General features: G+C 45.0%; 1 protein-coding gene across 1 annotated transcript in view; it reads right to left on the bottom strand.

The window, feature by feature from the left end:
* Positions 1-15,920, bottom strand: part of MICU1 (mitochondrial calcium uptake 1) — an 84,488-nt gene that overhangs the window by 1,984 nt on the left and 66,584 nt on the right. Inside the window, exons 11-13 of the mRNA XM_066324290.1 lie at positions 9,795-9,932; positions 5,595-5,703; positions 184-273 (exon numbers count right to left, since the gene is read on the bottom strand). Coding sequence (XP_066180387.1) covers positions 184-273; positions 5,595-5,703; positions 9,795-9,932 — 337 coding nt within the window. The remainder of the gene's footprint in view (positions 1-183; positions 274-5,594; positions 5,704-9,794; positions 9,933-15,920) is intronic.

The raw sequence follows: 15,920 nt of genomic DNA, 5'->3' as shown, positions 1-15,920 counted from the left end.
CCATCCGTGCTCCAAGATCCACACCTCACAGGGTGGGTTCCATTGGCTTCCCCTCCCCAAAGGGCAGGGGGATCACCACACATCCATGGACAAAGAGCATGGCAAGAAAAGCCCTTTTCCCCCTGGGTTTCTGGCCCTGGATTGACCCTCTCCTGGCCTGGCTGAGGTTGGGTGCTCACTCACCATCGCAGTCGAAGAGTGCAAACACCACGTCGCACACGTGGTCCGAGAGCTCCACCTTGGCCACTGTCCTGGCCACTTGCTGCATGGTCACTGCAACAGAGGGAGGCCACAGGGTCACACAGGGCTCAGCATGTGCCAACCACAGGAGGAGACTCCAGTTCCTCCATGAAAATGGCCTCTGTGTCTTCAGAGAGGCCTGGAAAAAGCTTGATCAACCAGGCAGCTCCTTCTGACAGCATTCCAAGGATGATACTCTATCAGGGAACTATCCCAGCAGGCTGGGAATTCCAAAGACTGCTTTTCCTGTTGCAATCCAGTAATTGCAGAATGAACCCACCCACCCTCTTGCAGGGAGCAGACCAGATTAACCTTGCACAAAAACAAAGAGTTGTAAGAATTATTTCCATTTTCTCCCCAGACAGGCAGCAGAGAAGGAAGCAGGAGTTTTATTCCCACCTTTAGAAAATCCATGGAGCTATCAATCTGGCAAGGTCAGGCAGTTGATTTTGCTGCACAAATGGGGAAAAAAAAAAGCCCCCTCACTAGGCTACTGTGAGTGTATTTAAAGTTAAATTGCTTCCCTACAAAGCCTGACCCAAGGAAATGCCATCCACAGCAGCTGGAATCAATGTTTAGCTGTGCAGCAAGGGAAAAGAGGGAAGTGGTGCATCACAAAACCAGGCTGAAACCACAAGCCTCTGCTTTCCTGCACAGCATCCTTATGGGTTTCTGCACCCTCCGTCCTTCAGGAATTTTGGAGAGTTAAGTGTATCACAGAAAGGAAAAAAATAATAATCCAATATATACTGTAACTGGATTAATTACAAACTGCATAAAATATTTCTAATAGGACTTTTTTTTCCATGAATGCTTATATTATTGCTACCTTCCACCCTGTTTCTGCTCTCTTGAGTGAAATCGGGTTTTGTGAGAGGAATTCACAGCCACCATCAGGTCCTTTTCTCCATAAAACCTCTCCTTTTACTAAATAATGCAGGAGAAAATTGAAATGATACATTGTATATATGTAATACATATATAATCTCAAGTAAGACCTTGCTTCTTCCATGTAATTATTCTTTTTGAGTGAAATTCCTTATCTCTGTGAGTGATGTAGGTCCAGTCAGCAGTTATTACTCTGTATTTCCTCAGAGAGCAACACCAAATTTCATTTTATTTGTTGTAAATGTAAAACTTTTCTCAAGGTGCTTCACCTTGATGCCATCCTCCCCTCCTGGTGCCCTAGGTACCGTAGGGCTGTAGCCTTACATGTAAAAGAGAAAGTTAGAATGTTTTTCTACATCACAGAATTCCATAATGGTTTGGGTTGGCAGGGGCCTTCGAGCTCCTCCAGTGCCACCCCCTGCCACGAGCAGGGACATTTTCCACTGTCCCAGGCTGCTCCAAGCCCTGTCCAGCCTAGCCTTGGGCACTTCCAGGGATCCAGGAGAAGTCAAAAGTTTCTCTGAGCACCCTGTGCCAGGGCCTGCCCACCCTCCCAGGGAACAATTTCTCCCTAACACCAAATCAAAATCTCCCCTTTCAGTTTAAAAGCATTGCCCCTTGTCCTAATTCCTTTAATTATAAGTCAGGTTTTTCTACTGAGATTTTACCTGCTCTTTCAATTCCTGCAGGGAGTCTCCTAATCCCTCCCCTCTTGTTTATTTTTCACAGCCACAGTTTTCCCAGCTGCAGTTTGTACTCACAGCCACCAGTTCCTGCTTCCTCTCTTATTAATCCAACTGCAAAAGTGTCAGCTCCATCCCATCATTCCTGCTTGATGCCAAAATGGCTTCACAGGGGCTGCATGACTCTGCTCTGCTGGTTTTTAAGGAATTATAAGGAAGAGAGAAAGCGTCTCTGCTTTCCACTTCCACACACGCTTCCAGAGCACAAGGTAACTCAGGGAGGCAAATAAAATTGAAGTACACCTGCTGGAATAATTTCTTTACCATTTAACAAAATGAAATAGGTGCTGTCTGGGGAACATCTCTTAAAACAAAGCCTGTCCAAGGTTTGGGGTTCTGGGACAGAAATTCTCCTGGATTTCATACCATAAAAAGGAGTTCCACATTTCTATCTTGAAAAGCTTCTAAAATTCCATGCATTGGTATCTCCCGCTGGGTCCTTTAATGAGCCATCTGAGTTATTTTATGCAAGTTTAGTGTCTGACACAGTTATCCTTTTTTTCCACTCTGATTCCCAGAACTGCACCGTGAGCAGTGCCTGCAGACGGGGCTTCGCTCCAGGCAAGAGCCTCGCCAGATGGCAAACTTCACTTTTTCCCTCCAACTTGAGATAAATCACACACGTGTCCAAAAGAATGGACAGCTGGGCGGCTGCCTTTGTTTTCCAAATGGCCCTCGGGGTGAAGGGAGCAGAGCTCCCTGCCCTGGGCCATTCCAAGATGGAAAGGCAGGACACACGTGTTTTGGCCTCCCAGAAATCAGTCTCACGTTGATGCATGGGAATGCTGGATGCTACCACTGGCAGTATAGCTACCAAAAATCTATTTACCTTTTTACAAATCATTTGCATGAGTACGTGCTGGAACACCCATCCAGGAAAGAGATGGATAAGCCTTATGCAATCCTGTGCACACAGTACATTGCCCTTTTTCTCCTCAAACCATGAGGCTGCAGCACTGCAGCTGAGCAGAAGCTGCTTTGACATCAAAGGGAACATGACAGAAAGTCATGGAGATCAGGGGCAAAAAAGCAGAGTTCCCAGACCAAAGGCAGAGCCAACCCCCTGTCTGGGCAATATCCACAGCCAGAAATAGGGAAAGAAAGGAGATTCATTGGAGATATCCCAAACCTGACTGCAGGTGGCCCAGGGTGAGCAGCTGCAGGGGATCCTGTTGGATATGAAGGTCTCCAGAGACCCTTCCCAAGTCCTCCCCTCCAAACTACCAGCACTGCCCTTATTCCAGAGGACAGTGCCAGCTGTGCTTCCAGGAGGGCCAACTTCTTCCATCCATCTCCAAGGCAGAGGAAAGCAAGCAACAATTCCAGGACTGCACTCTAGCTCACCTCTGCCTCCTTCCTGATTCCCTGCCGACTCTGCAGCTGTTTCAAGCAGCATCATTCAAATAAAATGATCTTCCATGAACCTCCCTGGGGCTCCAGCCCTGCTCCAAGCCACAGATCAGCAGTGGGCTCAGCTGTCTCCCTGTGCTTTGGCCCATCCCTGCCCTGCCCTAAACTCCAAAGGAGTTATCCTGCAGTTCTCCGCTGGCAGAAGGGCTGATTGGAAAGCCTGGCTGGCCACAGTGCCAGAAAAAGTGCAACTCATACCCTCCTAAAAGAGGAATAAGCACCAAATTCAGTTCCTGTCCTGCTTCCAGCTGTGAGCCAGAAGTCTTCTAAGGAATGTTTGTGATTTAAGAGAATGACAGCTATTATGTTGCTGGGAAAATGAAAGATGGGCTAACAAATAATCTAGGTGTTTTTAAATGGGTCATTAAAATACAAGTTTATGATCCTTTTTAGAAGAAGACGTGGCTTTAATTCAGCACAGAAAACAGGCTGTCAAGCTCTGGCTGTTTGGTACCAGCCATTTTTTCCCCTCTGAAATTTTAAACATCCCTTCGAAAATCATAATAATGCTTGCTGCATTGTTAGCAGCAAATCATTACAAATACTAACCTCTTCCTGGTCCCCGTCCCAGTGTAATTTTTCCATTTGTTAGTTTGTAACCAGCAACCTTGTGAAAGCTTCACTTTTGGGAGGGCACACTCCATTTATGGTTTACTTGATTTAAGTCTGATTCCTGCCCAAGGAAGGTTCCCTTACCCCAGCCAAACACTCCCAGCTCTGTGGCTGCACGAGCTCATTAACAGCACATAATTAAACAGCAATCATGATGATTTACCAACTGCACATAGACCTAAATTCTGCAAAAATGTATATTCCATGACAGGACAAATGTTAATTTCCGGTAGGCACTGAGTAAATTTGATTGGCTGGGCTATTACCTCCTCTGGGATGCTGCAGAAAGGGCTCAGAGCAGCAGCAGCACACCCAGACTTGGTACTTTACTTTTAAATGAAAGAAAATCCTGTCAGGTTCTTTTAAGTCTTAAGGCAATGATGATCTAAACCAAAGAGTACAGATGATTTCCTCCCAAAAAATTTAAGATGAGAAGGGCTGCTGACACACACAAGAAGAGATGTGACACGCTTGTTTCCCTCTGTAATTCCATTGCCCCAAAACCTATTAATGCCTTAATATTCCCACAACAGCAGCAGTTGGAATAGTTGACTTCCAAAATGTTTAATTCTGCAGCTGCCTAAATAAATCAGCTTTAACTCTGTAGTAGACAAGAGTTTCCACTTAGCCTGAAAATCCTTTAATGAGTTTGCCATCTTTTTTTTATATTCTCAGTCTCTTAAAAAAACCTAAAGACCAAAGCATGCACTTGTGACAGATCCTGGCAGCAGAGTGGGACTTTGGTTTGAAATATATTTTTGTTTTTCTTTTTTTTTTTCCTTTTTTTTTTTTTTTTTACATCAGTGTGTCGAATCTAAGAACACACCTGAGACAGACCAAATCAGAGAAGGAAATATGATGAAGAGGAAGATATGGATTGGTCTGATCAATACACCCCATTATTAACAAGGTTCCCCAGGAAACACCAGCTGAGGTTTATTCAGCCCATTCCTCTGGACTATGCATTATCTGAAATAGAGTCTCTGGACAGGCTTTAATGCTCAGTTTGGGACCTCAATAGTGTTTCAGTGCTCTCTCTCTTTCCCTCTAGCACTTCCAGGGGCTCCAAAGGTGTTTGCCACTGCTTGGATTTCCAATCAGAAATGCATCATCCAGCCCTTATTTCTAGGCAAAATCTATGATTTTTGAGCAATGCTGAAATAAAACAAGGATTGAGCTGTTTCTACCACCAGCCCCACTGCTGTTGTGCCTCTGCCATGTGGAACAGAGACCTCCACAGAAGATGACTCTACAATTATTTTAAAGCTCATTTTTGAAGTCCTTTGTATAAGGAAAGAAAAAGGTCATTTCAGAGGATGGGGATGAAGAAGAAACACTGGTGTCCCTGGGATCTGGAACCACAGCCTGTGGCACACTCATTAGGTCACCTTGCATCTGCACACAGAAGAATGGTCCCTCTGAAGGTACCACCATGAAATCACTGCTTCCTCGTCCATTCAGGCTGCACATGTCAGCCTTTCTTCTCCCTGTATCTAAAACTGTGGAAGTATAAAACCTGAAATCCCTCTTTATCCATGGATGTAGCGATCTAAGCACCTCATTAGAGGGAGGAAATGCAATTTGGGTACATTTTTAATCTGTCAGCCTGGGCTTGTCTGACATCTTCCTAACTCCAAAGACATGGTATGAGTTGTGCTCCCTCAGGCTTCCAGCACCTGGACATCCCACAGGTTTTAATACCTTTATCCAGAGAAGCTCCAGCCATGTGGTAGAAGCTCAAAGCTGTGTCCACGTCATTTATGTTCTTCAGAAAAGTGAAGAAGTTCTCCACCTCCTCAAATGTCAGCCCCTAGGACAGAGAAAAGACACTCATGTGGCAATGGGAACAGGACATCATGGACACTGCCTGGAAATGACACAGTGATTCATTGGCCCAAAGCTGTAGCCAGGAGGGAATTCATCTGCAGACTCCAAAACTCGACCTTGGCACTTGAGAATGTGGGTTGTGACCTGTACTTTTGTCCCCCTCCTGCTTCCCTCCTGGTCCCACCAGTCCCATAATGGGAAGGGACTGAAAACCATTTCCCAGGTGAGCAGACACACCACAAGCCTGTAGTTAGGATGCAGGAGACCACTGCAAACAGGTGAATTGATAATTTTTTTTTTTGAAGCCTGCACACTTGCAATGACAATATCAAACAGTCCATTCACTGCAGGGTCTCTCCCAAGAGATTCAGGTCTCCGTGGGGGAATCCATGTCTTAGTGTAGCAGAAGGTGACACTAAAGCATAGAAGTGTCCCTGTTTCCTTTGCTGCTGGAGGCAGGATCCCTGTCTGCTCCACTTACCTGGGCCAGGTGAGCATGTGCTTGGTGAGAGCCGACACCCACACTCTGGGATAGTCATGGAAAAGCATCCTGAGCTCCCCAATGAGAAGAACTGCCTATGAGCACAGCTCTGGGAACCCCAGCTGGTTACACTACACCTGAATTGATCAGCCTGTTCAGCTCCAGCACAACCACAGCAGTGCTGGGACAAGAGCTGGAGCCTCCAGCTCCTCCAGCAGAGCCACGGGAGGAGGTGAATCATCACCACAGTAATAACCACTCAGACTCCCTCTCTGGGAGACATAAATCAGCTTGTCAAGAGGAGTTCAGGTTCAGGCTCCTCCTATCCTGCCTGGCACGACAGATTGATAGAGCAAGACATTAAAAATCCTAACTGCAGAACAAGGCACAGCTCCGTGATCTGGATGTGTTCAGCAGGTACTGTCAAGTATAAATTGACACAATCTGCTGCAACTATGCTTGAAGAACTTCTAATCAGGGAAGAAGCCACCAATCTTTTCAAAGAAAAATAACATTTTTAAGGTCTTTCCATACAGACATTTGCAGCTTGTTCCTATCTTTGCTGTGAGTATGTGGCACTGCACTGCTGATCTACGTGTGCACAGACACATGCAACAGCAGCTTTGTCAGCCCTGGACTCATGGATCTGGGCCAAAAAGGATGATATGGCAAAATGGGAGAGCACATGTGGACAACAGAGCTGACTAAAGAGAGAAATCCCTGGTGATTCTGCAGGGAGCTTTCCTTGAAGGTTTGCCTGCTCCTCTTCCTGAGAGGAACACTAGAATGTACAGCAGAATTAAATTGAAGTAAATGCTGTCCTAGGAAAAAAAATTCCAATAAATCAGGTACTTCTGCAGGAAGCACTGCAAAGATCTCTCTGGTTTGTACAATGGTTCTACAAGAGAAAATATCTTTGCAATTATCACAATGCCTCCCTGCCTGGGAGTAGGGCACTGAGAGTGTGGAAAGCCTGGAGGAACCACGAGGTGTGTGGCCAATTCCAGGCCAGCAGAATACACTGTGCTGAGATCTGCCTGCTCTGTCTGGGACAACTGAGGTTTGGAATGCTCTAAGCAAAGAACCATCCTATTTTCCTGGAATTCCCAAAATGGCAGATGCCAAGGCCAAGCAGCATTGCTGTCTGTGCAAAATGGACCCTTGTTTGGAATCCTGGAATGGTTTGGGTGGGAAGGGAGCTCAAAGCTCATCTTACTCCACCCCCTGCCATGGGCAGGGACACCTTCCACTATCCCAGGCTGCTCCCAGCCCCACCCAACCTGGCCTCTGTGGTCCTTTCACCAGCTGAAAAAACCAAAACTGGTGACACACGTGTATCCTACAAATTGCGGCTTTCATGTGGACAAAACCACTGAATGTCTCTAGCAAGAATACCATCAGTATTATGAAATTTAATTTTTTTTTTGAGGAATCCTACAGGTGAGGCTGGCATCAGGATTAACTCTGTTCCAGCTACCAAAATAAAATAAACATCAGAGACTGGGACAGCCTCAGACAAGTCAACAGATGAATGATCACCTCTTTCAAGGCATTTGTAGCTCCAGCTGTTGATTCATAATCAGCTGAATCCCTTCATCACCCAAGTAATCCTCACAAAACATAAGCAGGGAGGCTCCAGAAGCACTTACCTGCTTGCAACACAACAGCTCAAACATCTCCTGCAAAAATTAGGGATTTTCACCTAATTGTGAACCAGGTTCAGCCAGGAATTCCACCTCACTGCCACCCCCTACTATCTCCACAGAAAAATAGCCAGCCAGCCCTCAAAGCACATGTGTGAGATGACATGAATCATTGGTTTCTGAAGAGACAGCTTGGTTTTCTAGCAGTTAGGGGGCATAAATCAAGTAATACTTTGCTTGTGAATACTGCTGATGACTCAGGTCTCTTTTTTTCACTAGGAGAAAAGCAGCTGTGTAAGTATAACTTGGGGAGGACACTCATAAGCAATGTTAGACAAAACAGAGTGTGGCAGCTCTGCTGAATAGGCAAAGTTCACCTATTCAGGGTAATATGGGATTTTTCCTCAAGAAAAATAAAAATAATGAAAGCAGATTAGCAGCTAGTAGAAGAAAACTTATCACTCCCAAAAGCAGGAATGCAGAATAACAGCACTGCAAAACAGCTAAAGATTGTATCAGACCCAGAGTTTTGTTGTTTTGGAGGCTGCCAGCATTGCCTTGTGCAGTCAAGGTAATTGCACCAGACAAGGAAGACAAGGTTTGGCAGATTCCACAAGGAATCTCCCTCAAAAGAACTGCACTTCCAAGGGAAAGCCTCAGTGGGTAAGTTTGGGACAGTTTCTGGGCATTACATCCTCACCAGTGTAAGCAATCATGGATTTTTCACCAGTTCTGTTCCTGGCAAATATAATTTTTTCTGTTCCTTGCAAATAGAATTTTTTTGTCCTAGTGCCCATTTTCTCTCCTTGAAAGTCCTTGGAATACAGGAAGATAAAGATTTGCTCTGAATCTGGCTGGCTGTAAATAAAAAGACAATCTGGCTGATTTGGGGATGAGGAATAAGGTAAGAACAAGAAGTTCTTCCTCTGGCATAGATGTCAGGGTCTTGGCGTACACATGAAAAGAAGAAAACATCTGCTCTAGGAAACCTTCTAAAATTAATTCCTTTGCCTCTTTTCTCACACATCCAGCTACTGTTCAGTAATATCTATACACACACACATACATACATATATATATAAACACCCAAAAATCACAGCAAAAGAATCAACTATTTGCAAACTTCGAAATCAGAGCCGATCTTTTCTATTAGACACACATTACATTTAAGCACTTTTTCCTGGAGAAATCAAATGATTCCTGTTACTGTAGGAATCCCATTAAGGAACAAAAAAAAAGGAGCAAACCCTGGTCAAAACTTGTGTTTTATAACACATTTGGCACCTAAACCAGTTAAGAAATAAACTCTGGTTCTGGTGTCAGAAGAAAGCAGCTCTAAAACAGCCAGCCAAAGACTTTCCATCCATTCTCACTTTGATGAATTGCTTGTTTATATCCCAGTTAATAAAAGAACATTCTGGCTTAATAAAAGAACATCCATTATAGGGGCAGATGTAAAATTCTAATGCTCAATAATTTCTCAGCCCATACTTGCCTTACCTGATAAAGCACATCTTGTGGTATGGATATCTTATTCCAAGGTCTCTCACTGAATTAATGAATGTAGGGTCTGCAAACGTACTCCTCCCTAAATTGTGAGTAACTTTTCCCAGAAGTTAATAACTAAATAATAAACTGCCTGGTCACAGCAGCTAATGAATCCAAGGACGAGCCAGGAACTGGGAGCACAGCTTCAGTGTTTGTTCTGGCTCCAGACCCAGGGTGCCATTCAGCAAATTGAATTTTTAAAATTACAGCATCTGTTTTCTTAAGGAATAAACCTACAGCCTGCACTGGACACCAACCACTGCACTCCATCTCTTCCCTCTCTCCACCATGGCTTAACATGGAGCGGATGCTTTTCCGAAGAAGACGGGGATTGCTTAATTGATTTCTCAGCCCAGCCTGGGGCTGAGAAATTTTCCCAGATTTTCCATGAATGCTACCGACCTCTCCATCCTGGAAGTGCTTCTTGAGCTGCTTGAGCATGACAGTGAGCTTCTTGGACTGAACCCCGCTGTATGCCAGCAGCATGCTCCCAAACTGCCGCTCCGTGATCCGCCCGTCCACCGGGTCGTGCCGCTCGAACTGCAGGGCAAAGGAAAACAGGGAGATGAAAACCAAGAGCAGCACAAAGCTCCACCTGAGGTATGAAGCATAAAAAAGGCACCATAAAAAATTCACACTGCAGGAAACACTGGTGAAGGAGGAGTCCTGATGTGCTCCAGTATCTGTTTTCCCCAGGATTGTCTCTCCACATTCTCCCTATGTGCCATTCCTTGGACAGCTCTTGGGAAAAGCCTTTGTATCTCACCCTCCCAGTTTTATCCCACAGGACTGGGCTAATGACTGCTTCCATGGCTGCTCGAAATGGGGACAGTGGTTAATAAACCAAAGAGAAGCTTTGCAAAGGTCTCCCAATTTTACTCTTCTCTGCTCCAAGGCCTGTACCAGTGTCCCACCAAGGGAAGTCTCCAGACTTCACCTTCCCCAAGTTCTCCTCATGCTCAGACCCTTCCAGTCCCTGACTCTTACAAATGCTGCTGTGAGGCCCCTGCAGAACTTCCAAAAAGCCCTTGGGCAGAGAAAGGTTTTCTCCATTAATCCATCTCTCCTGCAGTAGTTTGCCTCCTGGCTTCCATTACAGGGAAGGAGGGAAGAGCCATTCCCCAGCTTGGGAAGGTGCTGGGTGGGAGCACCAGGTCTTTGCCCACTGAATAATGGGGATTTCATCCTTTCCTTTTCCCCCACCTCTGTGAATCTACAAGTATCAACATTAGACTTCACTGAGTTTCACAGATCTCAGCACTTGGCATCCCACACTTGGGATAGATTATACCCCTTCAGATTTACCAGGAAACACAAGACCAACACTCCAGCTGATCACAAGCCAGATGACATCTAACAACAAAATTAATTTTTCAGCTCATGGGGAACAATTTGGTACCAGTGATTGACACTCTGCTGCCTGCTGAGTTGACCATTCCTGCCTCAGCCACTCTTCAGTGCTAATGAATTTTTAATTACTACCACATCAACCAGATTGTGGCTGCTTTTCCCAGTGGGAAACCAAGGGATTCCTGATAAGTGGAGCAGCAAGGCTGGAGGGATTTGTATAGGGGACTCTGGCAGGAGGGAGGGAGATCCCAAATGGGGAAATTCTGCTCCTCAGAACCCTTTTGCTTTCACCTGAGTGGCCTACACAGTTTTTTAGGGGAAAATGGTGATTTTTACTGTCATTTGATACAGGCTTTGGGAATCACTCATGGTGCAAATGTGGGCCTCTCCCATTCTCCTGTGCAGGGGAAAGGAGAGGGAAAACTAATTTTTTGGAAATGTTCTTCATTAAAAAGCCAAAGTAGTAGTTTCTGCCATGCCTGAAGAATGCAGAGAAAATGCCCCTGGGACACAAAAATCTGCTGTCAGTGCTGCTTCAAAAGCAGCACTGATGCTTTCTTCTGCTGTAATATTCCTAATTTCATCCCCAGAGACACAAACCAGCCTTACTACCAACAGCCTTAAAATACCCTGAGTTTTAGCAGAGCTTTAGGTAACATCCTTAATTAAAGGCTAGGAAATGGGCCCAAATATCTCAGATCAACCTCCTAAGTGGTGACTATGCTTAGAAAATCTCAAGGTGGTGTCTAAAAGCCCATCAGCCCCCTCTCTCCCTGCCCTATATTAAGGATCAAGCATTGGGCAGCTCCATGGGGTAGCATAAGCAAGCACAAGTTTCTTTATTTCCCTGCAGACAGGGAAATAAAGAAACAGCTCCTTGAAGGTTTTTTTGGAACTAAACCTTCAGATTGTGGCCAGCTTTGCACTACCAGATGCAAAAGAAGACCAGAAAGAAAAAATTTAAATACTTTTCATCTTCATTTTTCTACTGGCATACCACACAAACTATTCACAAGGTATAAAAAAAAGCCTAGAAATTATGGAATTTATGCTGCTTATTATTTATCTCATTTTGAAATGAACATCTCTAGTATTAAACAGAACACTCAGATGCTCACTGTCACGTACAGTGGTGCTCATTGCAAAGGTCAGCCCAGAAAGGGGCTGGGAAGTAAGAGCTGGTCCACATCCAGTTCCCAAATTCTAATATAACCACCACTGAACTGAGAAAAAGCAACAGCATCACAGTGAGGGATGAAGAAAGTTCAAATCTTGCCTCCAAGCTACTGTCAGATGCATTTAAATTAATTACAGAAGGGATAAGCAGGGTATGTAATTTAAAGAGAAATTTCAGGGAGGGAATTCTGCTTGTTTTTTTCTGGTATGCCAGAGATTGTGTTTATCCATAAAGAAACTGGGCTTCAAAGGATTTGTGGGTGGAAACCCATTGATTCTTGAAACCCCCAGCTACTCCTGACACCCCCTTTCCCACCCCCCCTGCCCAGGAGCAGAGGTACATCCATGCTCCTGTACCTTCTGGAATGTCTTCTAGCCAAACACAACTCACCATTTGGAAATGAAGGAGGGTGCAAAACCTACCGGAATTTTTCTTTCAGTACTCAATACCTACAAACAGTGTTACGTGTTAAAATCCTCTGGCTATTTGAAAAAGCAGGAAAAATAGTGCCCATTCCCAGATAATCATGATTATTTGCCCTCATGCACAGGATGATACTGTACAGGTTGTTTTTCTGTTCACTGCTGGGGGGGAAATAACCCCAAACCCTACAAGGAGAGGATGCAGGGCACAGCAGACTGGGATTTATTACAGGCAAACAAGTCCTCTGACAGTCTTCTTTCCTTTCATGGACCTTGAAGAAGGGAAAGCAGGGCCAAAGCAGTCACTCACCCAGCATAATCCAGAGGGGGATGGAGCAGCTCCTGCTCCCAGCATCCCACCGAGACAAACAGAGGACAGGGGGGGTCCTACCCCATCCCAAATTGCAGCCCCAAAATCGACACACACAATCGGCCAGCGAGTTCAACACCTCCGGAGCAGCTTCCACTCGCAGCCACTTGGTGGCAGCAGTGGATTCTGCATCTGCACGAGGCAAGGAGAATGGGAATGAATGCTGGCCAGTGTTCCTCCTGCAGGCCAGGACACCTGAGGTGCTGAAGAAATCAGCTTGAAATAGAAAAGGCTGTGCTTTGAAATTTATTAAAAGCCAACGTGACGTGAAAGGAAATCCAAGGCAATGATGGAACAGTTCAGCAGGAAGTGTAGTGACAGGACAGGAGGGAATGGCTTCAAACTAAAAGAAGGGAGGTTTAGATTGGCTATTAGGAAGGAATTGTTCCCTGGCAGGGTGGGCAGGCCCTGGCACAGAGTGCCCAGAGTGGCTGTGGCTACCCCTGGATGTGTCCAAGGCCAGGTTGGACTTTGGGGCTTGGAGCAGCCTGGGACAGTGGAAGGTGTCCCTGCCCATGGCAGGGGGCTGGAATGAGATGGGCTTTAAGATCCCTTTGAACCCAGATCATTCTGGAATCCTATGGGAGGAGAAGGCGGCAGGAGAAATGGGGAGCAGCTCTTGACTTCACCAGCTTTACTAGCCCAGTACCAACTGCTAGTCCAAATATACAGCAGGGTACTCCCTGATTTTTTTGTTATTTAATAGATTACCCACAACCTTAAACACGTGTTAAATAGCCCCAAACTCCCTCCCAAACCTGACAGGATGAGTAGGTTCCTGCTCCCCTATAAGATGAAATGCCCAGTTTTGTTCAAATAACCTCACTCTCCTTCCTTCTGAGAGAAAATCTTTCTCATATGAGGAGAGCAGAGGACAAATAAGCAACTTCCTCTGCTTCTACATCTCCTTAATTGCACAACTTTATGGAAAGACAACACAAGGATCCATCATAAAATAACAGACCCATAATATCTTTGCTTCACTGTTTTTTTCCTCCACCAACTCAATCCCTCCTCCCCTGCAGAAAATCAAATCCCAGGCTCTGAGGAGCATCCAGCCCAAACCAATGCAGAGACACCACCACAAGAAACATCCTGGTGGAAAAATAAAACAACCCAACAACCTGCTGGAAGTTCCTAAATGCAGACATCGGTTTTCTTTCATCCCTCCTTCTGCCAGCAGGGCTCACCAGTGGGAAATAAAAAGCAGAATGGCCTCAGAAAAAGGCCAAGTTTGGGCATCACACATTTCTCAGGGGAAGGTTTCTCTTCCCAGCTGACTCTCCTTCCTCCTCAATAAATCGGTCACGATCAATAGTATTAATAGGGGAAGATTCTACCTAAAACTCCAATGCTAAAATCCTCTCTGACCAGAGAATGGGAGTTTAAAAAACTGCTTAAAAAAGGAGGAGCAGTGTTTTTTGACTGCTGCCACCAGACCCAGCTGGGCCCAAGAGTGCAACCCCTGCTCTGCAGTTGGGGAGGGGACACCAAAACCCTGAGAGAGGGCTCAGCAACATCAGACAACCATGAGTGGATGTCAAAACCTCCCATGGAAAAGTCGGATAAATTATGCCTGGAGATTATGCCCCTCCTTCCTAAGATGGCATTTTTGGGCCAGGCACACACTGGTGGCTTGTGTCTCTTGCTTTGCTGAAGAAGAAAATGGCTAAAATAACCTCCAGGCCACTGCACTTAGCACAGGCACAGACAGCATTTAGGATCCACCAAATCCCGTCGGTGCAGGAGAGAAACACCCAGTTGTAACACAAGCCAGCAGGATGAAAACACAGCTCAGACTTTTCCTAAAGCAATGCCAAAAGGACATACTTCCTGTCCTCTCCAAACACTCATATTAGCTAGATATCCAGCTGTATTTTAGCAGGCTCTTAAATTTCTAGGAAGGTTTCCCCTAAAAACCAATCAAACAGATGATGTATTCCCTACAATCTCAAAGCAAGGATCTTAAATAAATAAATGTATGTGTGCCACATTCCTAATTGAGATAGCAAAGAGAAATACATCTTCAAGGACTTTTGGATGGGGAGAGGAGTGTTGAGGGATGATTTTTGAGCTTCTTTCTGCAGGTTAAAAAAACATCCACGGGAGAAATATTGCTAATACTAATTCTATCAGGTTTAGGGGTAGTTGAAAAAGGTGACCACTTCCCAGAGCTGCTCTGTGTGTAAAAAGGAATCAAAAGGGTCTGGGAAATAATGATTTGTTGGGTGATATTCAGATTCATAATATATGACCCTTTAAAGTGGTATTTGCTCAAAGCTTTATTTGACAGGCTGTAATATATTATTTATCTGCAAACTACTGCAGCACTGGCTCTGTTTACTGTTCTGGAGAAGGAGGCTGCCAGGATCTCTCGTCAAGTTGCATATACAACTATGACAGGAAGAAAAAGGGGAAAACACTATCTCCCTAAATCCCAGTAACCTCGTTTGTCCAAAAAAATTTAATGTATTTGTGAGTAAGTTGAAGTGTTTGCACAGGCACCAAAATTACTGCCAGAAAAAAGAAAGGCAAAAGTTTCTGAAGGCCTTTTGTTCAGGAAGAGTAAAGATTTAAAATACTAGTTTTTGGGGGGAGTGATAATTATGCTGAAAGGTTTCTTCTGTGGACATGGATTTAAAGTACTGGATTTTGCAAGATGAAGCTCAGCCTGCTCTGGACACAGCTTACAAAGAGCCCCCGGGTGTAATTACTGCATTATTTGGTAAAACCCACTCAAAGACACAGCTCTAAAGATGTTCAGAGCTGCCAAGAGCAGGAGGAATGAAAATGTGAAGGAGGAAATACCCAACCCAGCCTGGATCACCACTTACTTCTCTTTACCTTAAAAAATAATAAAGAAATGAAAGAAATGGGGGCTATTTTCACATGAGAAAAATCCAATCTCCCAAATGCTCTCCCTGTTCACACTCCCCACTCTGCCTAAGTGAATACGTAGCAGCCAGGTTAAAAATGTCTATCTGTCAGCAGCAGTGCAATCCCAGCAGACCTGATGATGGAGAGAAGCTTTGGAGATTTCACTGACCTTGGCAAGCCACTGCTGCCTGCAAGGGGGAAAAATTCATTCCCATCACCAGCCACTTGTTCTGCTTTAATGAGCGATTAAAAAAAGGTTATGTAAAGATGGCTGCACCTGAACTTCAGCCCCATGAATGAGGATATCTTCCTGCAGGCTCTGGGCAGATCTG

Source organism: Sylvia atricapilla, chromosome 8 (assembly GCF_009819655.1).
Source record: "Sylvia atricapilla isolate bSylAtr1 chromosome 8, bSylAtr1.pri, whole genome shotgun sequence".
Classification (NCBI taxonomy): domain Eukaryota; kingdom Metazoa; phylum Chordata; class Aves; order Passeriformes; family Sylviidae; genus Sylvia; species Sylvia atricapilla.
Note: the sequence above shows the minus strand (reverse complement) of the source record. Positions and strands in the feature narration are given on the sequence as shown.